The following is a 26,393-nucleotide window of genomic DNA, read 5'->3' as shown; positions in this document are numbered from 1 at the left end:
TAGTTGCTCATGGTAGTTGGAACGATTGCAGAATAGCTTGGAGCAATATTTGAGGGCTGCATAAAAGATAACCACGTTCCGTACTCTTGGAGGACGGCTCGAGGGTTCCCTCAACCAAAAGCAGGAATACCCCGAAATATTACAGGCCTATTCTGCCGTTTTAAAAACGAATGTGGGTATTTGCATTCTTACTGAAACTGAAATATTGAACTTAACTTGTTTGTAACTTTCAAACATATCCTGTTTTTTTTTTATTGAGAAAAAGTATTTTGTACTAACTTGGATGCGAACTTTCTATTTGTGCAAAAACAAGTTAAATTTGAGCTACTTATACTCGAATTTGACGTCTTTGTAAATCGCTAATCTTCGAAAAAAAGAAAGCAGATACCCGTATTTTTTATTAGGAGGGCAGTACTAGTTTGACACATTTTCTGCTCAAAACCATAGAGAGATGAGTTTATGTATATTTTAAGTCAAATATGAATGAAACATGATTCTTTTCAGCACAACATGCTTACAACAAAGGGAAGCCCGTCGATATTGCATTGCATAGGGTGACCATGATCATTGAAAAAGCCCTTAAATACCAGGTATATGCCCAAGGTGTTTTCCTGGGCATTATTAGGGATTTTAAAAATGTATTGAAACGAGCAATTTAGAACAGTCTCTACTGGATACATCCGACCTTCACAAATTGGTTCGGCTCCATGCTAACCTGCAGAGTGATCATGTCGATATGGGGTCTATGCAAGGTCACAAATCTGTAAACAGAGGAGCACCACAAGATGGGGTATTATAATGAATGGTTTGAAAGTTGATCGTCAACCTTTTGCCAAAATGACACCAAAGAGGACCAGTCAAACTCCAGGCATATGCAGATAACGTTTCAGTCATCACAAGTGGCTATACCTGCCAATAACTAGCTCACTAATTCTTCAGGAGCTTGTGGATGTACATGCTTAGGCTACTGGAGTCGGCGGAAAAACCCCCTATCCACAAATTACTTGCTTGGAAATATGTGGTCCCGAATCGGAGTAGGCCTAAGCTGGGAGGAGTAACCCTACAAGAAAACCAAAGCACAAAATAGAGAAGGCGTAGAAAGCCGCGGGTAGCTTGAGTGCAGGCCTTATGGCCAAAGCAGTATTGAGTCATCCCGTGCCTGAGCTCGAGCTATAATAGTCTTGAGATTGGCGCAAGGGTACGGAAAACAGGAAAAATAAATTTTTCGTTTCTTCTGATCAATTCATATAAAAGAAGTACTTAAAAATTTTTTACCTTATTCTTATTTTCACCATTTGTTGCGATGTCAAGGTGACCTGCAATTTGTGTAAAATTTAATATTTCTAGCCCAATGAGAAGTTACGTAAAAATCGATCACAAGCTTTCAGAATCGTAAATGAATTTTTCAACACTTGTACGATAGCAAGATTCTACAAGTTGTAAATGAACTTTCTAAATATTTCTGAATATATCGAGCCCCTATCTAGAAAACTCGAAGAAAAAGTGCAACTTCACACGAAATTTTGAATTTTCACGACCACTGGACTAGCTACGCTCCCTCAATTTGCATTGTCGTAGGAGTTCTGAACTATGTTCTTAATTTCAAGAATCAAGCTCTGCGGGAAGTTATTCAAACAGCGGTTGCACAATTTCACATATTGTAAATGGACTTTTAAAATATTTCTGTATATTTCGACCCCTGTCCCATCTAGAAAACATTTTTAACCAAAATATTGCAAGTTAATAGAGCCCAAACTTTTGTTCAAAGTTTCAGTTTTATGAGTTATCGGCAGTTTCCTTAAAACTCGAAAGCAAAGTTTCCAAGTTCGGACGATTTTTTGTATTTTCACGATCTAGGCACCACGTAGCTAAAATGCTCCCTCACTTTGCATTGTCTTACGGGTTCTGAAGTATGTTCTGAGTTTCAAGAATCTAGCTCTATGAGAAGTTCCTCAAATAGCGGTCACAAGATTCGCAAAATGGACTTCCTAAATATCTCTGAATATCCCGATTCCTGTCCCACCTAGGAAACTATTTTATCCTCAATGTTTCAACCTAATTCAAATGGTCAGTTCTGCTGTTTACTATGTCGATCCATACAAAAGGAGAACCCACAGCCTGCCAAAAAAGCTGCTCATAACATTATATATTAACGGAACACTACTTTTTTGGCGCCACATGCTCATAAATTAGACCTCGCGGGCTGCAGGAAGAAGTAATTGGGCACATTCTCTGTTCATATCCTGCGATCGCCAGGTCAAGACACCAGCTATTAGGGGCAGCAGACTTGTCTGATTTCGAGGCAGTACCAGTTCAACCCAAGCTATCGCATGGGGCGTTGATACTCGCAGTTGTTGAAACGCTTCGTAGCAAGAGCAAAATCAATACAATCCTTTTTTCGATGACTTGCCCAAATGCATAATAAATCACTCACTAAAGCGAAAATAGAATAATCAAAATAAATAACCTATATTGAAAAAAAAAATCACACACATAATGAGCTTTTAAGCTTGCGCATGAATCCTGAATTTAAAAGAAAAAACAAAAAGTATTTAAACCAAAATGCATTGCAGAGCAGCAAAAAAATGATATTAATAAAGTATCCAAATCTAGTTACAAAATCAATTTGTAAAAAGCATTCAATAAAAACATCAAAAACAAAAATATTCCTAAAACCATAAAATGCAATATAAAACCAAAATAAAAATTTGTATTTACAATTAGTAGAGAAAATTAAGTGAATTTAGTAAAATATATGTCTGCATAATAAATATTGTTAGTATAATATTAAGTTAAATGTTATATTGTTATTGTTATTGTAGAATATGAAAAATGATTTGTTTTACCTCTGAACTGCGTTGTTGTGGTTGAATGAATGAAGTTATTATGTAGAGACAGAGTGAGAGAGGCAGATAGAGTGAGTACGAGTTGTTGTTATTTTGTTAATGTAATTATTTTGGTCGTTGCGTTCGTCGTTTTGATATTAAATATGTGTAATTATGTTGCATTAACATTAGCATTGTTATATGTGTGTTTTTGTTGTAAGCAATTGATGCAACACATCGGTCAAAAAGTTTCACAGAGAGAGAGCAGTATTAGTTTTTTGTATGCGTATGTAGGTATATTTGTGTATATGAATGCCAACACATTTGTTTTAATACATGAAATTATTGCATATCGTTGTTGTTGTTGTTGTTTTTGTTGTAGTTAGCAGTACAAATTGTTGATTGTTTATTGACAAAATATTTCGCATTTCGGCGGCAACATTCACAGCATTCCATGCACATTTTGGCCATTTTTGCGGGCATTCAAATCAACGTTGATATGGTTTTTGTTATTTTTATTTATTAAAATTTTTTTTGTTGCAATATTTGCCATAAAAGCCATTAGCAGGGTTTGAGAGCATATTTGCGGATGCATTTATTTTTTTTGATTTATAAATGTATATTTGTTGTTGTGTATGTGCGTATATTTATGTTGTCGATTCCAGAATTTTTTCCACAATATTTTGGCAAATATTATTTCATTAAATTTTGTTGTCCATCAGTTTGTGCCACATTTGATATGATGAATATAAATTGTGTGGTAGGTTTTGTGTGTTTTTGTTCCAATCAACAGTAAATATATTTTTTTTAAATTTCATATTTATTTAATGTTGTTTGTTTTCAATGTATGCATACATTTTTTTGGTATATTTTTACAACGCATCCATTTGGCAATTCGTTGCACAATTCATATTTCGCCAAATTTTGTTTTTATTTGCAAGCGTAAAATATAGAAAATTGTAATTAGATTTTCTTTAGGCGTTCCCATGACCACCTGCGGCCAATTGCAAATTTGTATGTTTGTTTATTTTTAATATATATGAAATTTTTGTAGCATAGTAATTTTGGGTTTTGTGGTAAATTTGTGAATTTAGCAAAGTTTATTTTCGTTTTGTTGTTTTTTTTGTAGTGGATTTAAAGGTAGGGTAAATAAAGAGCGATTGAGCAGTAAATGGAAATGCGATTATGGAAGAGAAGATTTTCGATATACGGTGGTATGTGTGGTATGTAGGTGTAGGTGGTCAGTTAATTCCAACGATTTGCGGATAAAAGTTAAGAAAAAATGAATTAATTGACTAACCAGAATTTTTTTTTGTTTATGAAAGTAATATTTTATATGTTGTCTTTTTTTAAACTAAATTTTAAATTTTAAAAAATTATAAAAATTTTAATTTTCTTTAATGTAAAATTAAAATATTGTTAACTCGAAGCAACATATTTCATATTAAAAGGTAAAACTATAATATGTGTTGCTAAAAGTGATAACGAATAAAAAAAATTTAAATAAGATATTTGGTATCATTAGAAAATATTTTTGAAATTTGTTTTAATGTTACTATATTTGAGAATGAAATTCCTTATATATTTATTTATAAAAGTTTTCCACTTTTTTTAAGGAATTAAATTAATAAAATTTTTATTTATTTTTAGTTTTAGAAATTGGAACATAGAAGTTAAAAAAAATATTTTTAAATCATTTTTATTGTTATATTTTAGATTATTTTTTTTTATTAATTTTATTTTTTATATTATATTTTACAAAAATAAAAGATGATTATTTAATTTTTTTTTGATTTTATAAATGTAAACATAAAACTTAAAAAGAAGTTTTATTAATTGAGATAAACTTTTTATATATTAGAATAAAATTGCTTTGAAATTTTTTCTTGCTTTATTCATTCATTTTATACTGTTTTTCACATTTTTAAAGAAATGAATTAATTAAAATTAATATTTATTTTTTTTTTGATTTACAGAAATTAGAACAAAAAAGGTAAATTTTTTTTTATATACAAAAAACATTTAAATAAAATTATTATAATGGTCAACAGCGAAAAGCTTTATAATAATGCATTGCTGTAAATCCAATGTCACTGAACAAGTTCTGTTAACGAGCTTAAAAATATCCCCCATAATTTGGGTTTAAAAAAATATAATTTATATATACGAAATCGGTTATAAAAGAAATGTAAAGGCAAAACTTAAAGAAATATTATAAAGCGTGCAGTTTGTCTGAGTAAGTTCCTATTTCAAAATTGTTTTCAATTATTTTTCATTTTTTTATATGTTTTTTATAAACCAATAATTACAAAAAAATAAATTTTATTTAAAAATTTATGTTACATTATGTTTGTTTGTTATCAATTTTAATTGCATTTTTTATTTGGAATTATATTTCTTTTATTAATTTTCAAATTTGAATTAGAAGGTAAACTTTTTTATTATTAAACAATTTGTAATTATTATTGCAATTAAAATTATATTTATTTTATTTAAGTTTTTTATGAGAATGCAAGTTTGCGGATAAAACTGAAAAATTATAAATTATATAAATTAAAACTTTTTTTTAAATTTTTTATAAACTATTTTTTATTTATGTTTTATTTGATTTATATATTATTATGAAAAAAAAACATGTTACTATTTGATATATTAAATATTTAACTTTTAAAATAAAAATTTTGTCATTTTCAAAATCTAAAATTTAATTAAAAATATTTTTTAAGTATTTATTTTCTTGTTCAAAGGGAAACAAATTTTTTTAATCATATATTTTTGAGTCAAATTTTATGATTCTTACTGTTTGTGTTAGGTCTTTTATCAAAGTGCAAGTTTTCCAAGTATTTAAAATTTTTGATTTCGCATTTTATAAAATAACAGTAAAGCAGAAAAATTATAAAAAGATATTTTTCATGAATTATTTATAAAAACAATTTATTAAAATAAATTAATTTAGAAGTAATTATCGAAAAACAATATTTTTTATGCTAAATATTTAAATTTTATTAATAAATAAATAGAAACAATTTTTTTTATCGGCCTATTGATAAATGATTCAAGGTTCGATTCGAGCTAAAAGCAAGAACCATACTTTTTTTTCTAATGATAATTATTGTTTTTGTTGTTATATCGGCCTACTGATTTGTAAGATCGCGGGTTCGAATCGAGTTCAAGGCCTAACAATAATTTTTTATCATTATTATTGTTATGATAAATTTTTTCTTAATTGAAAATATTTTTAAATTAGAATAGAAGAAAGAAAAAATTTAGACAACTGCCAAAGCTCGTTGTATAGATCCATTTCGGGAACTGCTAAATTCCTTCATCGGCAACGTTTAGGCGCCGCTGCTATAACCATTCAGCCATCACAGCGGTTTTTTGTTTGTCCTGTTGTTGTTGTTGTTGTTGTTTGTCATCATTAATCCTACTTCTATTCTGGTTCGTGCCAATTGATATTCACAACACTGCGACATCTGTTGCAGAATGGATGATAACAATAATAATGATAAAAAATTATTGTTAGGCCTTGAGCTCGATTCGAACCCGCGATAATTATTGTTATTTTTTAATTTAATTTAAAACAAAATACAATTTTTCAAATTTAGAAAAATTAAAAGATAACTATAATTATCATTAGAAAAAAAATTATTGTTCTGGCCTTGAACTCGAATCGAACCTTGAGTCATTTATCAACAGGCCTATTAAAAACGAAAACAATTGCTAATAAGCTATGAGCACTTGGGAATGTCAAAACAAAGTAATTGGCAATAAAAAAATCCAGCATTATCAGTGATTTGCGACGGATGGCGCAACATTGAATAAATATAGTTGGTAAGAAGGAATAGAAGTAGCGATTTGTTAGTCAAACAAACCACCTCTGTATAGCTAAATGGTTAGCGCAGCATGCCTAAAGCGTACTGATGATGAAGGTTTAGTACCCTTCAAAATAAATCTATCTGCGCAGCTATGGCAGGTTGTCTGAAAGATTTTCTACTTACTATTCCAAAAACAAAATACAATTTTTCAAATTTAGAACAATTAAAAAATAACAAAAATTATCATTAGAAAAAAAAATTATTGCTCTGGCCTTGGGCTCGAATCAAACCTTGAAAAGAAAAAATTATTTTTGGACTGTGTTTTTTTCAAAAGTAAATAAAATAAAATTTGATTACATTTTTTTGTAATTATGAACATTTATGGCATAAGTATTTTGTTTTGAATTACATTAGATCTATTTACATTTTTATTATTGAAAAAAAAAATCCTTTACTCATATTGTAAGTTAAATTTGATTTAATTTTGTTTTTGCATTCACGTATTTTTTCTTTTTTAATTTGTATTTAAGTATTTATTGAATAATTTCAATCTTGGCGTTTTCTTTCTTAAGACAACAGTAAAACAGAAACAAAAAGAAATTTTTACAAAAATTTTTTGTGAATAATTAATTTTTTAATTATCAAAAAAATTATATTTTTATGTTTCTTTCAAATTTTCAATAAATCAAGCGAAATGTTTATCATTATCAAAATAGATAATTGAATGAATAGTTAAATAACAAAAATTTTAAATATATTGTTTTATTCAAACAATTTTTTCTTATTTCACACATTTTTTGAGTTTAATTTTATTTTTCTTGTTTACTTTGTTTTGTTTCAATGGAACTAAATCGTAGAAAATATAAAATAAATAACTTTCGATAATTTAAAATATTTTTAAATTTATATTTTTAAATTGTGTTTTATATTAGTTATTTCAATAAAATTTGATTTCCGAAACAAATTAGCAATTTTTTTCAATCAATTATAAAATAATAATTTCTTTAGCATAACAAAAAAAAAATGTTACTTTTAAAACAAACTGTTTAAAATTTTTAAATAGGTATTTCGCAATGTATCTATTTTTTTGGTAACTAAATTTAATTAATTAAACTTTTTAGGTTTAGATTCGCTGAATGGAAAAAGTAAGTGTATTTTTTATAGTTATATATTTAATTCTACGTTAAGAGTTTATTTAATTAATAATATGAAATTAAATGTAAAAATATTATTACCAACATTTATTTTCATTCAATGTGCTCAAAATGAAATTTTATAATTATTTATATAACTTGGAATTGACTTTTTTCTATTTATTTATTTTTTAATTTTTTTAATTCAATTTTTGTTTATTAAATCAAAATAAATTTGGTGCAAAATTGATTCAAAAAACATTAGAAATTTTATTTCATTTGTTTTTGTTGTTGTATATTCAGTCCCGTTTTGTATTGTCCAAATAATTTGATGTGTTTTATGTTCTTTAGTTTGGTTGTAATTCATTGTTTTTGTCGCATTCAATATTTTGTATGTTTTCGTTGGTTTGTTTTTGGAAAAAAGGAAAAAAAAAAATAGAATGAAATTTTATCTTTATTAAAGGATTTGGAGGAATTTTTTACGTTTTTTTATAATTTTCTTTTACTCTGGTTTTTTTGTGTTGGAATTACTCTTCTATTAATAAACATACATATTCTTGCATAAATAGACATCGAAAGTTGTTAATTTATATTTTTAAATTATGTTTTATATTAGTTATTTCAATAAAATTTGATTTCCGAAACAAATTAGCAATTTTTTTCAATCAATTATAAAATAATAATTTCTTTAGCATAACAAAAATAAAACGTTAGTCTTTTAAAACAAACTGTTTAAAATTTTTAAATAGATATTTCGCAATGTATCTATTTTTTGGTAACTAAATTTAATAAATTAAACTTTTTAGGTTTAGATTCGCTGAATGGAAAAAGTAAGTGTATTTTTTATAGTTATATATTTAATTCTACGTTAAGAGTTTATTTTATTAATAATATAAAATTAAATGTAAAAATATTATTACCAACATTTATTTTCATTCAATGTGCTCAAAATGAAATTTTATAATTATTTATATAACTTAGAATTGACTTTTTTCTATTTATTTATTTTTTAATTTTTTTAATTCAATTTTTGTTTATTAAATCAAAATAAATCTGGTGCAAAATTGATTCAAAAAACATTAGAAATTTTATTTCATTTGTTTTTGTTGTTGTATGTTCAGTCCCGTTTTGTATTGTCCAAATAATTTGATGTGTTTTATGTTCTTTAGTTTGGTTGTAATTCATTGTTTTTGTCGCATTCAATATTTTGTATGTTTTCGTTGGTTTGTTTTTGGAAAAAAGGAAAAAAAAAAAATAGAATGAAATTTTATCTTTATTTAATGATTTGGAGGAATTTTTTACGTTTTTTTATAGCTTTCTTTTACTCTGGTTTTTTTGTGTTGGAATTACTTTTCTATTAATAAACATACATATTCTTGCATAAATAGACATCGAAAGTTGTTAATTTATATTTTTCACATACACATACTTTTATATAAATGTGTTTGCATAGCTGAATGAAATATTTGTTTTTTTTTTTGTAAATAAAAGCGTCTACCTTTGTAGAAAACCTGAAAGTGAAACGACTTTTTCGAAATAAAAAACATTTAAATAAATTAAAATTAACAAACCATAATCCATATATGTTTTTTTTTTTACTTTTTTAAATTAAGAGTTCATTGTAAACGTCATGAGAAAAAATTATTTGAAAAAATATTGCATTCAGCCAATAAGTGGCAACAGATTATATTGGATTAAAGGTGCACATTTGCAATTGTAAAAGCATTCTCCTACATGTTTGGTTTTGTTGAAAGTAAAACATTGCTTGTTCAACTATTTAATGAAGTTGTTAATGCAATGAAGCTAGCAGAATCGTTAAATGAAAACGAAATAAATTAAATAGTAGCTCAATATTTGTACTGTTCGAAGGATATTACGCAAGCATACTAAGCTACTAAGTTTTGATAGTTGCTTTCAATATTCTACACCAAAATATTAAGGAAACACTGTGTAACTCTGCTCAGTGTTGAGTTATTCCATTGATACCGAGGCTAGCGCCACTAGCGCTCATACACTCTTAGGTAAAAATATTTCGTAATAGCGCCAGTTGCGCCGCTCACTAAAGAATAGTGCAAAATCTATTTTGATAAATAATTCAATAGAATAATTTTCAACTCAATAGTACAAAGATTTCATTTATCGCTGAGAAGGATCAATGATGTGGGTAACATCCCTAAACATATTTGGCGTTTTCTCTTCTGAAAAAATTGTTACCCTTAAGTTGCACCCTTTAATTCTATCTTTTGAATTAGGTAACTTGGCGCTATGCAAAAGGGCTCAATTTCTAGGCAATCGTACCCCTTTTCTTATTCAGTGGAAAATATTTTGTGAAAGGATCATATAATCTCACAACAACTAAGAAGGCCATGAAAAATTGCTTTATTGATCTGGTTCAAAAGCTAAATTTCCGCCCTTGCTGCCATAATTAAAAAAAAAATAAATTAATTCGCCTAAAATTCAGCTGAATGGAGCCGGTAAATGCATTTTGCATCCAAAACAAAACCCGTAACAGAAGCTGGATTGAAAACCTAATTCAAACTGAAGTCGGCATATAAATAAGAATCAAGTCCAAAACAAAAACTTTAACTGAAGGTGGAGCTGGAACTGGAAGCACATCCAGAACTAATCACTCAAGAATGCACAAGCCGGAATGGAAAATGGAATCGTTAAATGAAGCGGAGCCTAAACGGAGCAAATATAGAAATTGAAATTGAAACCGGCATAGAAATTTAAATGGAAACAGAATTTGGAAACAAATTCTGAGCGGAACCGAAATTACTACGGAATCCGAAACTGAACCGGAATTGAATCTGGAACCGGAAGCAAAACCAAAACGCAATATCAGTCGAACTCGAATTCGGAACTTAAAATGGAAATTTTTTTTTATGAAAAATAATTGTTTGTTGACAAAAAAAAAAAAAATTAAAGTAAGTGGCTACTCGTTAAGAAAAATTTTGTTTTTCACTGTTTAGAATGAAAATACAACGAATAAAACTCTCAAAAAATCAGAAAAAAAATAATTCGCGTACTTTTGTACTGAACTTTTTGGAGGAAAAATGACATCCAAAAAAACTTTTTATTAGATTTGATCAATTTCCAATTTTTCTGAATTTTCAAAGATACCGAATGAAGGTATCTAATTTATAAAATTTTTAGGACTAACGAAAAAAAAACCAACAAACTTTGATTTACACCACAAGGACTTCTCAAATACCGAATATGGATTAAATAAAAAAATATAAGGCGCGATAACCTCCGAAGAGATTTTAGACCGAGGATTAATTGTTCAAAGGAATGAGTTCGAAAAAAAAAATATCAATAAAAAGAGAAAAAAAAAAAACGATCATTGAGAGCAAAAACGTATTTTCATTGAAGTATTGCACGGTACTCCACAAAATTAAAAAAAAGTAAATTTTTTATTGAAAAATTAGATAAATGCATGAAAAAGTTTTTGACTTCATGTGTAATTGTTTTTTTTTTTTTTTGTTAATTTTATTAATTCTTAAATTTATGCAAATTAAATTGCATTTTTGCACGGTGTTGCACAAAATTTTTAAATTAAAAATAAAAAAATGGATTTTTTGTTCAAAAATTAGATAAATTCAGTAAAAAGTTTTGACTTCGTGAAATAAATTTTTTGATTTTATTTATAAAAAATGTAGGGTTTTGTGAGCTCGAGGCCTTGCTTTAAATAAAACACTGTGTTAGTATTCACACATTTATTTGGTCGATATTTCGACTTCAATCTGGAGTCATTTTCAAGACTTTTTATTTTTAAAAACACAACATGAAAAGAAAATAAACAGAAATATATAATTTATATCACATACATATATACATTTATAACACTAGATCGACTTACTTGCATGTAAATGCCTGATCGACTAATCAGGTGTTCTAACAAAATAATAGGAAGAAGGTGGAAAAAGGAAAGTAAACAATTGGAGTACCGCAAGTATAAACAAATTTTAAGGAACCGTATAAGTAAACAAAATTACACAACAACAATCATACACAAAGAATTTTTAAGAAAAACAAGACAAAATGAAACAAAGCAAAATGTGCATAATATCCTCCCCCCTTTCATTAGTTGTTGTCCCCAATCTCGTTCGCAGCGGGATATTTGCTGGGCTGTGGCGCTCTCGATGAACATTTTGTGATTTGCCCTGTGTATTGTTGCTGCTTTGAAACTAAATTCCGATATGCGTAGGCACATTGGTCTACGTCCGACTTGTAATTCATTCTATTAGGGGTGTTCATAATATGGAGCATCTCCAAAATATATCGTTTATTGTAGTGTTTTTCTTTATCGAGAATTCTAACATTTTCGAAATCGGGGTAATGTCCAGTGTCAGCACAATGAGATGACAAGGCAGTCTTGTTGTCCGACGAATTGTTTCTAAGCTTGATATTGGACCTGTGACCGGAAACCCTTGTCTTCAGTTTTTGTTTTGTTGTCCCCACATATACCTTTCCGCATACGTGGGACCCGTCGCCGTTACATGGAATTTCATATATTAAATTAGATTTCTCTAACTTTGGAATTGGGTCCTTCATATTGTTAAATACTTGTCGGAGTGAATTGTTGTATGTGAATTGATTTTTTTGTTGATTTTATTTATTCTTTAATTTTCCCAAATTTTGAGAGACAATAAAGAAAAACAAAATTGCCGTTGTCATATGAATTTGTTGAAAAAGAATTTTTTTTGTTCTATATATGTTTTATTTTAATGTGAAATTTATATGGAGTTTTTTTTTCAACAGTTATTTAATTTGAGTTCTCTCTAAATTTGGGGGAAAAATACCGATTGAAGGTATCCCATGACCAGGTATTGATCGCCCAGGTTTCCAACACATTGGATTTCATAAAAATGTGTTGTTTTTTCAAAAACATTTTATTAAAATTCATCTTGTTCAGTTAAAAAAAAATTTGATTGAAAAAAAATTAATTTTTTAATTCAGCACGGTTTCCGAACTTTTTAACACAATGTTGATGTTTTATTGAAAAATTAAATAAAATGTGCAACAAATTTTGTCTCTATCTGTTAAAAAAAAAAAAAAAAAAAAACAACTTTCCTATTTTTATTCCTAAAGTTTTCCAAAATTTCGAAAAATTCCGCTCTAAGATATCTAGTTTATGAAATATAAAAAACTTTTTGAGGAGAAATTTTATTGTGTTCGTATGAATTTGTTCTAAATTGTTTTAGTCTAGAATTTTTTAAGTTCTTAGTTGTTTTTTAATTGTTTATTGAAAAAAATTTGTTTTAAACATTTTTATTAAAAAAATATTATTAACCCTTATTTTATTGCGAATTTTTGAAAAAGCAAATGGAAAGTATCTATTTTTCCTTCACCAACCGAATGTATTATGACTATTGTGTATGATAAGTTTATTCACTGACCCTGGTCAGAAATTAAGGCAGATTTTTAGTATTTAAAATTTAACAACATTTGCTTTCGAACAAATTTTGTATAGTTTTCCCCCTAAGGGTGGGTGACTTTTTTAAGCTATAATTTCCGGCTAGGAAGGTAATCAATTCCAATTTCTGCAGTTTCCTGTTGAATGCAAAATAATTAAAAAAATATATTTTTTCCGTTAGCTAAAAAATCGTTTCTCTTTCCATAACTACTAAATCAATAAAAAAATGCCAACAGAAGCTAAGTAACAAATATTATTAATCTTAGTAACACGACACCCAGCAAATACTAACGAGCAATTTGAGTTATAAAATATAATTTAAAACAACCACTACCCAAAAGCGTAATGTGATTACTCACTCTGTATCTGTGATGCTGCTAATCGGCGCTAGCGGCTGCATGGGCGCCACAATACTCGAAGGTGGCGAACTGGTACGCGAACCATGACGCGAACTTGAATTAAGCGTATGGCGCCCGAGTAAACCTGGATTATTCATATCATTCACCGTATGCGCATGACCATTCAACATTTGATGTGAACTATGCAACGAAGGTGATGGATTACGTTGATGGCTAAGTTTGCGCGCAGTCGCCGCCATATGATCCTCCTCTGCTGTATAAGGAAAATGATAGCCATTCTTATCTGAACCCTCTGACATGCGATCCGAATGATAATCTGCCGAGGAAGGTTGATGTTGTTGTTGCAGTTGATGTTGTTGCAGATGCTGTTGTTGTTGTTGTTGCTGCAGCTGATGTTGACGCTGTTGCTGCGCTTGATAATCATTTTTGAGTAACGAATGCACCGAATGCATCGAGTCAGCACCCGCGCCCACATACATATGTGGCTTCTTAAGGCTATAGTGATTTTCGCGTGATCCATAAATATCGGGCGTTATGCGCTCTTTAGACATATAAGGCGAGTGGCGTTGCTTATCGTAAATGCTATCGCTAAGGTAAGCGGCATCGGGATGAAATGAACGCATGTGATTAACTATTAGTGTGCCACCATTGCCACCTCCACCACCACCATTGCTACCATTGTAGTCTTTCTCGCTACCATAATGACTGGGTGGCTTGTAACTCCCCGTTACAGGTAACGTATCAAATTGTCCATAACTATCTGGATAATCCTTGCGCCGATAAAGACTATCACGCTCGAGCGCATCATAATTGCTGTCATTACGCACATTTTGTAAATTTTCCAATATCGAAGGTGGCATATTAATTTTATTGTGATGTTGCTGCAGATAAGACGTGTCTGTGAGATCGGGATTGGGCAGTGGATTTGGTGAGATTGTCACCTTTTGACCGTGCACAAGCTCATTGTCGGAGCCGGTTTCTTGTGACCAACGTCCTACATTGGCAGGCGGCTGTAAGTACGCATCAGGCAATTGACTTGACCAACGCGGCGCATAAACGGGTTTATTCACGCTCGGGAACAATTGTGGACTCTGTACCACATTTAGCTCTGGCGGTGTAGTTGCTTGTACGTGCTCGGTAATGTTTGGCAGGTAGGAGGGTGTTGCGCTTACTCCTGTGCTGCGATGTGTGCCTGAAGAGCGCGCTGTGCGTGATTCATCATCGTCACTTGAGTGACTGGAGGCGAGTTCAAGTGAGCGTCCATCAGTTTCGGAACCCGAATCGGAGTCTTTGCGATGTCGCCGTGATTTTTCTTCTCGGCGTCCTCCACCGCCTGTGCCGCCACCAGTAGATGATTCGAAACCACGTAGAAAGCTTGGTGCATCACTTGCTGAGTTGTAGTTCGAAGTTGAGGTGGATGTCTGTCGCAACTGGCCGTCGCTGAAAAGAAATATGCAGAGGAAAGTGTAAGTAGGCCAAGTTTTCTTTTAGGAAGGAGGTTGAGGAAGGGGTTTAGATACTAAAAGTACTCAAACTTATTTTTCATTCTCTGTCATAGCTTTCCTATCAAAAGCCGTTGTCCATACCAGTGTGCGTTTCTTTTATCTGTATACGGTCTTTGGTTTCAGTCAAGACGCTTGCATTTTTATTTTCCTCTCATAATGTTTCCCTTTTCTGTCTACCTTTTGAGGTTATGCTCTTAAAAGTCATCGGCCCACTTCCTTATTCTGTTTATTACCCCTATATCAGTCCGTTGACCCCGTAACCATCAAGTTCGCATTTAATCTTCCTTTTTCTTCATTGCTCTTGTTTCCCTCCCAATTTTTACTTGTAACCTTTTTCTCTCTTCTGTCAGTTCTACTCTTTTTCACTTTGCGTTGGATTCCTGCTTCTGGTTTTCCATTTCTGATTTTGTCTTCCATCTTGCTAATATTACAGGTTTTTTGTATTTTTTCATCGCTATTCTCTCTCCTCCACTCTTAATTTTCTGTTGTTGTCCTCTGTACTCTGTAAATTTTTGAAAAACTATTTGGATAGGCAAGCGGCTATAAAAATTTTGAATTATTTGTGCCAACCGGGGGTGGACTGGGTGTGTGGGATCTTGTTTGCGATTGAATCGAACTATTTTAAGATCGAATTAATCATTGCCTGCATAGAGACCACTGAACGGCAAACTTTGAGCGGACAATCATTTTTTTAAGGGAGCGTGATACTTCTGACCGGAAGTGGATGGCAGTAGGTCTGCTGAAATTATTGAGCATACTACATCTCATCTATCAATAGACATCATAATTTTAACTGGTCAATTTCCAAAAGAATTCCATGCTATACGTCTTAATATACCGAAAAAGTATTTCTGTTGCAGCTGCATGTAGAACGATGAGATGGAATCATCGAGTCGCTTGATGCTACGCTGCCCATATTTTACCAAAGCTTGCGAAGATATGTTGGTACATTTTCGAAGTGAGGTGGGTTTGCGTTTCTTCAGTCCATTTTGGTACACAACGGTCATGAATGCTGTCACTCAACCTAACTTAATTTTTTGAGATATTTTCCTAAGCATTATCTTATCTTCTCCTTCACATATCTCTGTCTATTGATATGTAGCCCCATCGCTCTATTCGTGTGTGAAAGGCTTCTTTCAGACTTTTTGCATTAGCAATCTTTAGCCCATCCTTATGTCATCACCTTTACTTTTGTTTTTGGCGGCCACCGTGGTGTGATGGTAGCGTGCTCCGCCTATCACACCGTATGCCCTGGGTTCAACTCCCGGGCAAAGCAACATCAAAATTTTAGAAATAAGATTTTTCAATTAGAAGAAATTTTTCTAAGCGGGGTCGCCCCTCGGCAGTGTCTGGCAAGCGCTCCGATTGTATTTCTGCCATGAGAAGCTCTCAGTGAAAAGTCATCTGCCTTGCAGATGCCGTTCGGAGTCGGCATAAAACATGTAGGTCCCGTCCGGCCAATTTGTAGGGAAAAATCAAGAGGAGCACGACGCAAATTGGAAGAGAAGCTCGGCCTTAGATCTCTTCGGAGGTTATCGCGCCTTACATTTATTTTTTATTTTACTTTTGTTTTGGTTTTCCTATGTCTGCACCCTTCTGGCTTGTGGGATATAAATCCACCGGTGTTCTTTCTATTTTTACTTCTTATCGATGTTTCGTTCTCTCCCGTAAAATTCGTTTTATTACGCCAAAAAGGACACTAACGATGGCACAACGCCGAAATTTTCTAACATCTTAAATCTCAGATTGAAGTGAAAAAGTATCTTCTTATATCTTACTAACAGACCCGGCATACGTTGTTCTGACCTAAATTTGGTCTATCTGCATACATTCTAATAAGCTTTTTCCGTCTTACGAATAGGACGTATGTAAATAGGTATATGGGTATTATTAATTCATGTCTTTATGTCGGCTTCGCATGCATATTCTAGGGGTGTCCGGGTCCACGTTTTGGCCTAAATCTCGAGACCCTAGTCACCCAGCGGTATGAATTACCCTGTACTAAATCACACATCAACAGCTTCAATTTGATACCAGTAATGTAGAAACACATCTTAGTGTTACCCTGATCCACGTTTCGGCCTATATCTCGAGACCCAAGTCACAAATAGATATGCAGATTACCCTGTACTCAGGCACTCATCAACGGCTTTCATTTGTTATCCATATTCTATAAACACATTCGGGGTACGAAAAATACTCCGTATCAAAGCACTCATAAGCAGCTTCCATTTGATACCCATATTGTACAAACACATCCCAGCATTACCCAGGTCCACGTTTTGATCTCAAGACCCTAGCCAGAAGGGGATAAAAAGTATGTCCGTTTCCTGGTTCTAAACTACCTCTCCACCTATTTTCAGCCAAATCGGTTCACCCGTTCTTGAGTTGTAAATAGTGTAACTAACACCACTTTCTTTTATATATATAGATTTTCTAATATCTAAAATCTTAGACTTCTTTTGGCAACTAAATCCCGAATTATTTGTATTCCTTGGACCGATTTCCGTGAAGAAGGATCTTATGAGCGTTTTACATCTCCTTAACTTTTTTTAGCCATCTTCACTCTCATTTTTTGGAACATTTAAGGAATAAAAAATAACAGTGGCGATGGCATTGAAAACGGTTTTTCTGCAAAAACTTCCGACAAAGTAAGCCGACAAATTGTTAAAATATAAACATCAACTTGCAATCCGGTGCAAGTCCGTACGATTTACCCAGCATTTAAAATAATAATATCACACAAAAAAACGCCAAACTTACCTGTAAGGACTCGAACTTGTCTTAGCCGTACTACGTGATGTCGTACTCGACACACTTATACCAACATTTCTCCGCGCAGTATCATAGCTACCAGGCAGAAAATTATTTGGTCTCGTCGTGCCATTGACATTATGTGAGCTATTGCTCACAACCAATGAAGAATCCAATAAAGGCACTTTCCGACCCATACACCTGAGGAAGGTACGTTGCAAATTCTCGCGTACACGTTTATTAATAATACAATAGCCAATGAGACAAAAAATGGAATGCAGTACCACAACACCAGACAGGAGAATGCTCAACATTTGTGAATTTTCTGAGGCTGCCAAAACCGCTAACACCCACATTACGCCCATCATGGGCAATGACACCACAGACAACCAAAGTAGTGTACGTAGATTACCAAATCCTAGCACGTGATCTTTGAGCGTAAAGGCAGCTTTTACCGAAACAAATAATATTAATAAATTCACCACTGACATGCCCGCAATCGGACCGACCAGCCACCAAACGACCGGTTCATATACGGAGAGCCAACAGCTGCGTGTAGTAAATACATAAAAGAAAAGTTGAAGAGAAAAATAGTGGTGAAAATTAGTAATGCAAATCGTATAAACAATTTTAAACTCAGAATATATGTAGGTAAATCAGGGTGGTTCCAAAAATATAGGCAACTATAGTACTTGGCGCGTTTTAATAAGCCCGCAGTTAATATATATTAGAGCTTACGATTTCTTCTCGAACCCAAGCGAGATTATCTAGGTCCGAGATCTCGAGAACTCGAATTCTCGCGAGGTTCTCATATCTCGAAGTCCTCGTAAATCTCACGAGCTTCCCGACATTCTTAATTAATAGCCGTATGGACAGTATTTATACACTTGTTTTTTTTTTACTTGAGACTTTTTTGTTGATTATATTGCTTCAATGACATTTAACTCAAAACATATTTATTATACATACATATAATTTTGTTCACAATATTTTATTTTTCAACGAGATATCAAGAACACGGCTTCTCGCGAGATTCTCGAATCTCGAATTACTCGTAAGGCTCGCGAGATTCTCAAATCTCGAATTACTCATAATACTCGGGATCTTCTCGACTTTCAATTCAGTCGCTGCATTGGCAATATTCTATATATTTCGGGGTTTTTCACTTGTGGTTTTGCGGACATTTTGGTTGAACTTCAAAAGAAATCGTAAGCTCTATATAAAACAGCCAATGAATCGATTAAGTTGAATGTCGAGAAGCTCGCGAGCCTTACGAGTAATTCGAGATTCGAGAATCTCACGAGTCTTACGAGTAATTCGAGAATCTCACGAGCCTTACGAGTAATTCGAGATTCTCGCGAGAAGACAAGACTCGCGGGAAATCTCTTCTCGGACATGTTCGAGAAATCGCAAGCTCTAGTTCCATTTATTTCATCATCATCATCATCATCCTCCTCAACTCCTATTGGAGCATAGGGCCTCTACCACCGACTTAAATCTTATTCTGTTAGGTGCAGTTCTTGTGATGTCATTCCACGTATATCCTGCGTCTTCGAGTTCTTTATCCACAGTTCTGCGCCAAGTTTTCGCAGGTGCACCAGGTCGTCGGCTTCCTTGTGGATTCCATCGCAATGCTTGTCTGGCTATATTTACTGGAGGTCTTCTGAGAGTGTGACCAATCCACGACCATTTACGCTTGGTTATTTCTGTGGTAGCCTTAGGTTGATTTGTTCTAGACCATAAGTCGTCATTTGAAATTCTTTCCGGCCATCGAATTTTCAGGATTCGGCGCAGACATTTATTAATAAAAACTTGTAGACGTTTCTGAATTGAAGTTGAGCTTTTCCACGTCTCGCAAGCATAAAACAGTACTGATTTAACATTCGAATTAAACAGTCGAAGCTTCGTTTTTAAAGATATTTGGCTGGACCTCCACACGTTTGCCAGTTGCCCAAAAACCATTCTTGCTTTGTTTATGCGAGACTGAACGTCCTCATCTGCACCGCTCTTATTTGAGACAATACTACCAAGATAAACAACGGACTCTACACCTTCGATTTCATTTTCGTCAACCGTAAGCGTCAATGGCCTTGATGAAATACTATAGCCGCATCTTATGACTTTGGTTTTCGCTGTATTGATGCTTAGTCCGGCCTCCTTTGCATGTGTGTTGACAGCTTCTAAATTGTGTTGAAGGTCAGTACTTCTGTGGCTTAGCAGACAGACATCGTCTGCATATTCTAAATCCCCTAGCTGAGTGAAAGGCGTCCACTGTACACCGTGTCCACCATTTTCTGCGTTCCTCATAATCTCGTCTAATGCCAAGATAAACAAGAGCGGGGAGAGTATGCATCCCTGTCGCACCCCGCTTTTAATTTCGAAGGGTTCTGAGAGGCGCCCATCGTGACTGACCCGGCACTTAAATTCGGCATACATTGCCTTTATAATGTTGATTATTTTATTGGGCATCCCTCGTTTTCGTAGTATTTCCCAAATATATTTCCTGTCGAGACTATCAAAAGCCTTTTTAAAGTCGATAAAAAGTAAATAAGCTGATGTTCTGTATTCACAGCATTGTTCAACAATGATTCGGACGGTATTTATTAGATCAACACAGGATCGGTTTTGTCTAAAGCCAAACTGATTTTCTCTTAGAGTTCGATACACCGCCTCTTCAATTCGGGACAGTAAGATCGTGGAGAACACTTTGCTAGGAATCGAGAGTAAGGTGATACCTCTGTAGTTGTTACAATCAGAGGTATCTCCCTTTTTTGCGACTTTTACAAGTATGCCTTCATTCCACTGACGAGGGTAGGATTCTTCTTCCCATACCTGACGGAAGATTGGAAGTAAGGTTTCAGCTGCGGTATCTGGATCTGCTATGAGGTATTCAGCATATATGTCATCAGTTCCTGGGGCCTTGCCCTTTTTTAAGGACTTGATTGCTGAAATTATTTCATTTTTCGTAGGGGGCGCGCTGTTTACCCCATTGAAGTGGGGTTGGCTGTTGTAGTTTGCAGCAATAGTGTTGGAATTTAAGGTCGCTTCACCTACAGGATTATTTAATACTTTCTTGAAGTGTTCCACCCATACACTCATTTGTTGTTCGCTTTCAGTAATAAGATTTCCGTTTAAGTCTTTTACTGGTTTTTGACCACTCCTGTATTTTCCGGTGAGTTCCCTACTAATCTCATAGAGTTCCCTCATATTATTTAATCTGGCTGCCGTTTCAGCTCGACTTGCTAATGTGTCAGCCCATTCCCTCTTGTCTTTTCTTCCATTTATTTAAAATTTTGGAATACTTCATTCCCGTTTTTGTTTTGGTCCGATTGGAGTAAAACATTTGATAAAAAAGTGCCCAACGAGGTTCTCTCTGAGATAGAAAAACTTTTTCAATTAAAAAAATTTTAATTAAAAAATCGTCCGATTATTTTTCAAAATCTTTGTCTACAACTCTTCTTTGTCTATATTACGTTCTCATTTTAGTTCAATTCGAAATGAAAACATATTCACGTCTGAGCAATACTGTAAAATTGTTTTGCTTTTTCCTGATCTCAAATTGCTGTAGATTGTTATGGTTTTTACCCCAAAATTTTTATGGGGCCAAACTAAGACTTCTCAAATGGCCATAAAGTCGAATTAATAAAGGTCATAAAGTCAATTTATCCTTTGACCATTTGAAGTGGTTGTCAGGCCAATTGATCTTATAGTCACGCAAGCGATTTCCTTAGCTCTGCATTCATTCCACTTTTTTGTAAATAAGCATTACGCATTCCCAAAATTGAAGTCATGCGCAGCGCGAGCAAGAGCGGTGTTCGGCCATGTTACCAGGGCCGGCGGCAGCCTATGGTAGTATGGGTAGTACTACTAGCTCGGAAAAATTCACTGAAAATCACGTATTTTGTGGTAGTTGTTCTCACGGTTAAAGCTTTTTCATAGCTTCTTCTTCATATAAGCAGGTTCGGAACATCATTACCTTGAAAGTAAATAAATACTCCATAAAAGCCACACACACGTGTGACAAGAAATGAAACAATCGCTGCTACATAAGAGAGAGAGCGCAGCCGACAGCGGGAATGCAAAGCAACTACACACACATGTAGTTATAGACACAAAAAGACAATATGAGACACGGCAAGTAAATAACCAGCAGAAGTTTCTTGAACTAACTAGGAGCTAGTAGCAACACAGGAATCAGTTTAGATTTATAATTCTCTGAAGTGTACCTAATACCGAGTGATATATTTGCCGTTGTACTACTTAAAGTAGTGGTGAATAAAATTAACTATTTGAACATATTTAGAATAGTGTTGTATTTTATTTAAGAAATCAGTGATCGAACAAACAGAAAACAAACTATGAAAATGGACCGGTTTCTCATTCGGAATATAAAGCCGAACAGCGAAAGCGATCGTCGGCAAGAAGGGGGGACTGCCACAGCGTCAACTAGTAAAGCTGCAGTTACCCACGAACGTAAGTATAAACAAGTAAGGTAGTCTAAGTTCGGGTGTAACCGAACATATTATACTCAGCTCGAGGTTATTAACTGAATTTGACCACTTTTATGAGAAAGATTCGTTACGAAAAAATATATGTGCCGAATCTTATCACGATAGGTTGATTTCGAGTTATGGTTCCAAAAACTTTAGAAAATGCTTTGTAAGAATAGCGGCAGTGCCACGCCCATTATAAATTTTTTTTTCCGGGATCTACTATCTACGGAATATTTTATGCGGTTTTATTTTACAAAAGAGACAACAGCCGAGACATTATTTAATATAGTAAAAGATATCCTCGTACATTTTCAACTGCCACTAGCCCAACTCAGAGGCCAATGCTATGATGGGGCAGCTAATGTATCTGGAAGAATCTCTGGCTTACAACAGCGAATACAGGAAGAAGAAGAACGAGCTATTTTTATACATTGCAACGCACATAATCTTAATCTAGGAGTTCAAGACGGCATTGACAATGTCTTGGAAGCGAGGAATTTTATCGGAGTAATTAAGGACTTGATAAATTTTGTGCGAAACTCGCCAAAACGCATTGCACAATTCCAAGAACTTCAGGCCTCTGCCGAAGAAGAAAATGACAAAGATTTGCCTGCTTTAGCTGCTTACTGTCCTACGAGGTATAAATATATTTTGAGGTCTTTGTTATCATTTATGTGAGTTACAGAACTTGATTTTTCAACAGATGGGTCCTTCGAATAAAATCTTTGAAGACTGTAGCTGCCAACTAAGAAACAGTGATGAAATTTTTCTAAAAGCTCACTGAAGATAGAGATGTTGACAGCATTATCGTGGCGAAGGCTTCGGGATTTCGTCATTCCATGGAGTCATTCAATTTTTTGTTCCTTTTAGTAACAATTATCGAAATTTTCAATCGTATCGAATTTCTCAACAAAGATCTACAGCACTCGGAGCTCTGTGTCGTCGATTCATATAAAAAGATAGAAATTGTTGCGGAAATTATGAACAGTTCTCGCGATTCCAAATTCACGAAGATTTGGCAAACTTGTAATGAAATGGCCAAGATTTTCGAAATTGGGGAAGCTCATTTACCAAGGAAACGAAAATTGCCAAAGTGTTTTCAAAATTTCAATTCTGATGGTCATGTTTTCGAATATCCGGAAGATTATTACAAGAAAATTTATTGTGAAATTTTCTACCAAGTGTATTCTTCTTTGAAAATTCGATTCGATACTGATTCAGCCAGATTTTTTAAATCTTTAGGGAGTTTTGCTGTGGGCCAATTAAACGATGACAAAAGAATTGTATCCTTTTATAGGGGGGACTTCAAAGATCATGAACTTATAAATTATAGAAATTTTTTTCTTGAAATTTTACAGCGCGAACAAAGAAAGGTCAGCAATATCCGTGAAATCGTAAATTTTTTGAGAGAAAACAAATGTTTTATGTATCTTTTTCCGGGATTTGTGCGATTCATTCGATTGATAATTATGATTCCTGGATCAACGTGCTCCAATGAAAGGAGCTTCTCGGTTTTGCGTCGATCCAAAAATAATTTAAGGTCATCAACTGCGAAAAATAGACTAAATCATGTGGCAATGCTACATTCGCACTCAGAAGCAGTTGATAAGCTCAATTTGGATGAATTGATGAATGAGTTTATCCGTCGCAATTCGAAACGAACTGCTGTTTTTGCTATGTAATGATGCTTATATATAGTATGGCCTGTAAAAAAGCAAATAAATTTTTAAACCTACATGTATTTGTACTAGTTATTGATTTATGTTGTGAACTTGAAATTCTCTTCTATTTCCTACTTTAAAGGACTGCAAAATTCTAATCATGGTCACGCAAAGGGTAAATGAGTGGGGGGGGGGGGGGGGGGGGGGGGGGTTGGTAAATCATATTTTTTCACTACCAACTCGGGCTGAGCGCGTGCCGCCGGCCCTGCATGTTACTCAGGCATATGTTATGATTGTCTTGGTCAATGCGTTAAATTAAAAACCTCCGAGGAGAACTTATATTCCAATTTGCGTCGTGCTCCTTTTAATTTTTCCTATAAATTGGCTGGATGGGATATCCATGTTTTATGCCGTCTCCAAACGGCATCCACAATGCAGATTAGTTTTCACTGAGAAGCATTTCATGGCAAAAATACACTAGGAGTATTTGACAAATGCCGAGAGCAGGTCACGCTTAGAAAAATCATTAAAATAGACTTGTTTCTAAATTTTTGATGTTGCTTTGCCTTAGAATCGAAACCAGGCTCATTGGCGTGGTAGGCGGAGCACGCTACCACCACACCACGGTTGCCGCGTTAATTTAGTTCCATAAAAACTTAAACGGAGTGTTGCTCAATTCCACGAACTTTTTCTGAAAGACATAGAGTCACTTTAAACAAAATTTCCACGTAGGAAAGAAAATGGTACCGGTTTTTTACTATATACAATTTTTCCCAAATCCCACTGGATCTGTCGCACTTATCTTGGATAACTCTGCTTGCACTCTGTTATACTACAACGGTTTTTCTTTAATGGCTACTGGAAGAAACTACACCGCTCTCAGAGTTTCTACGGGTTGTCTTCTTATGTCTACAAAACTCCATTTACACATTGAGGCGAGAGTAATTCCCATAAGGGAGAGAAATGAAATGCTGAACAAACAGTTTCCGCTGAGTAGCCAAAAATTTAGGCATCCCAACAGGCATCTGATTGAAGACGTGCTGCCTTCCATGGACTTAAGAAGTTACCTTCAAGCGTTAAGAGTACTGAGTACTCAGTCAACAATTGTTCGGTGCACCCCGTTCTTAAAGTCAAATACCTTAAACTCGCAATAGAGGAAACCAACCTCCCAGGGAAATGCACGTCACTCTAGCTCAACTTCGATCTGAATATTGTATCAGGTTAAACTCTTACCTATCCAGAATCAACCCGACATACATAAAGTATGTTCTGCTTGTGACGTGTCCCCACATGACCCAAACCATCTTTTCAGTTGCAATGTGGAACCAACGCCCCTTTATCTCTGGTCCACCCCTGTTGAAACTTCAAGTCTTCTTACACAAACGTTAGAGATTATTGTTGACAATTTGTTAGTATTCGCACCTATCGGATAGTGCGAAGCGCTGCTACAACAACAATTTACGCTTACGGGCACAGTTGCTGGTGACAAAACTGATGACCCGAAGAATGATATCGCATCATAAAGCGTTAGCACTTGGTCACGGTGTGTAGTGATTAGCTTTTGACGATGTTCAGCTGTGTTTGGGTCGACATTCCTCTTCTTTTGTTGACACATCTCCGCTGAAGCTCTGCCACGTTGAGTCAGCGTAACTTTCCTGGCGCTTTATCGCAACAACTCGTTCCCCGTAACTCCGTTGATTCTCTGTCGCATTTAGTTGCGTACATGTAGATGATCGGTTGCCACGTGTACGCGGATTTACTTCTTGGAACCTTGGTATACTTTTTGTGTATACTTGGGCGATTTTAAGTAGACTGGCGATGAACCGTGACGGAGCAGTTGACTCATAGAGTGCAAACGTGGTCTTAAGAGTATAAAGCGCTGAGAAACGCCAACAGAAAATAAGTACACTCAGCCCATGACTTTTTACCTTAAACCGAGCTGTCTTGTACAGGCGCAAACCTAATTGCAATTCCCTAATAATTTAGTTATAGTTCCGGTCCAAGCCGCAGTTTTGTGCTAACTGCTTACATTCTTGTTGTGTCGTTCCTCTTACAATCATGGTGCTTGGTGTGGCTACTATTTAATGTATTGTTGACACGTTGATTCCTGTTCGAACCCACCAGTACCAAAGACCCTTTACAGCCTTGGCCCTACCGTGGCCGGCTTTAACGCTTTACTGTATCCGAAATAGTGCTGAAGCGATCTGCCAGCTTAATGTCGTACCCGGGATGAAGTTGAGCCTATCAGAATGCTAGTATAACCGTAATTTACTAGCTTTTATCCCGCGTCTCGAAATCTTATTGCCGCCCGAGCTGCAGCTATATTGCCCTTGCAACAGGTCTCTGCGAGGCTGCTTGATATCCTCGCGAGGGGAAAAGAAGACATCAACAACTGAAAGCATAATACCATTAAATCTACAAATATCTTC

The 26,393-nt window shown here is 34.0% G+C and overlaps 1 protein-coding gene across 2 annotated transcripts in view; it reads right to left on the bottom strand.

Annotated features, from left to right (window-relative positions):
- Positions 1 to 26,393, bottom strand: part of stan (Protocadherin-like wing polarity protein stan) — a 299,969-nt gene that overhangs the window by 9,564 nt on the left and 264,012 nt on the right. For both annotated transcript variants that reach the window (XM_067774726.1, XM_067774727.1), the window contains 2 exons: positions 17,820 to 18,359; positions 13,552 to 14,991 (listed from right to left, as the gene is read on the bottom strand). In XM_067774726.1, the coding sequence (XP_067630827.1) occupies positions 13,552 to 14,991; positions 17,820 to 18,359 (1,980 nt within the window). The remainder of the gene's footprint in view (positions 1 to 13,551; positions 14,992 to 17,819; positions 18,360 to 26,393) is intronic.

Source organism: Eurosta solidaginis, chromosome 3 (genome assembly GCF_040869045.1).
Source record: "Eurosta solidaginis isolate ZX-2024a chromosome 3, ASM4086904v1, whole genome shotgun sequence".
In the NCBI taxonomy this organism is placed as follows: Eukaryota; Metazoa; Arthropoda; class Insecta; order Diptera; family Tephritidae; genus Eurosta; species Eurosta solidaginis.
Note: the sequence above shows the minus strand (reverse complement) of the source record. Positions and strands in the feature narration are given on the sequence as shown.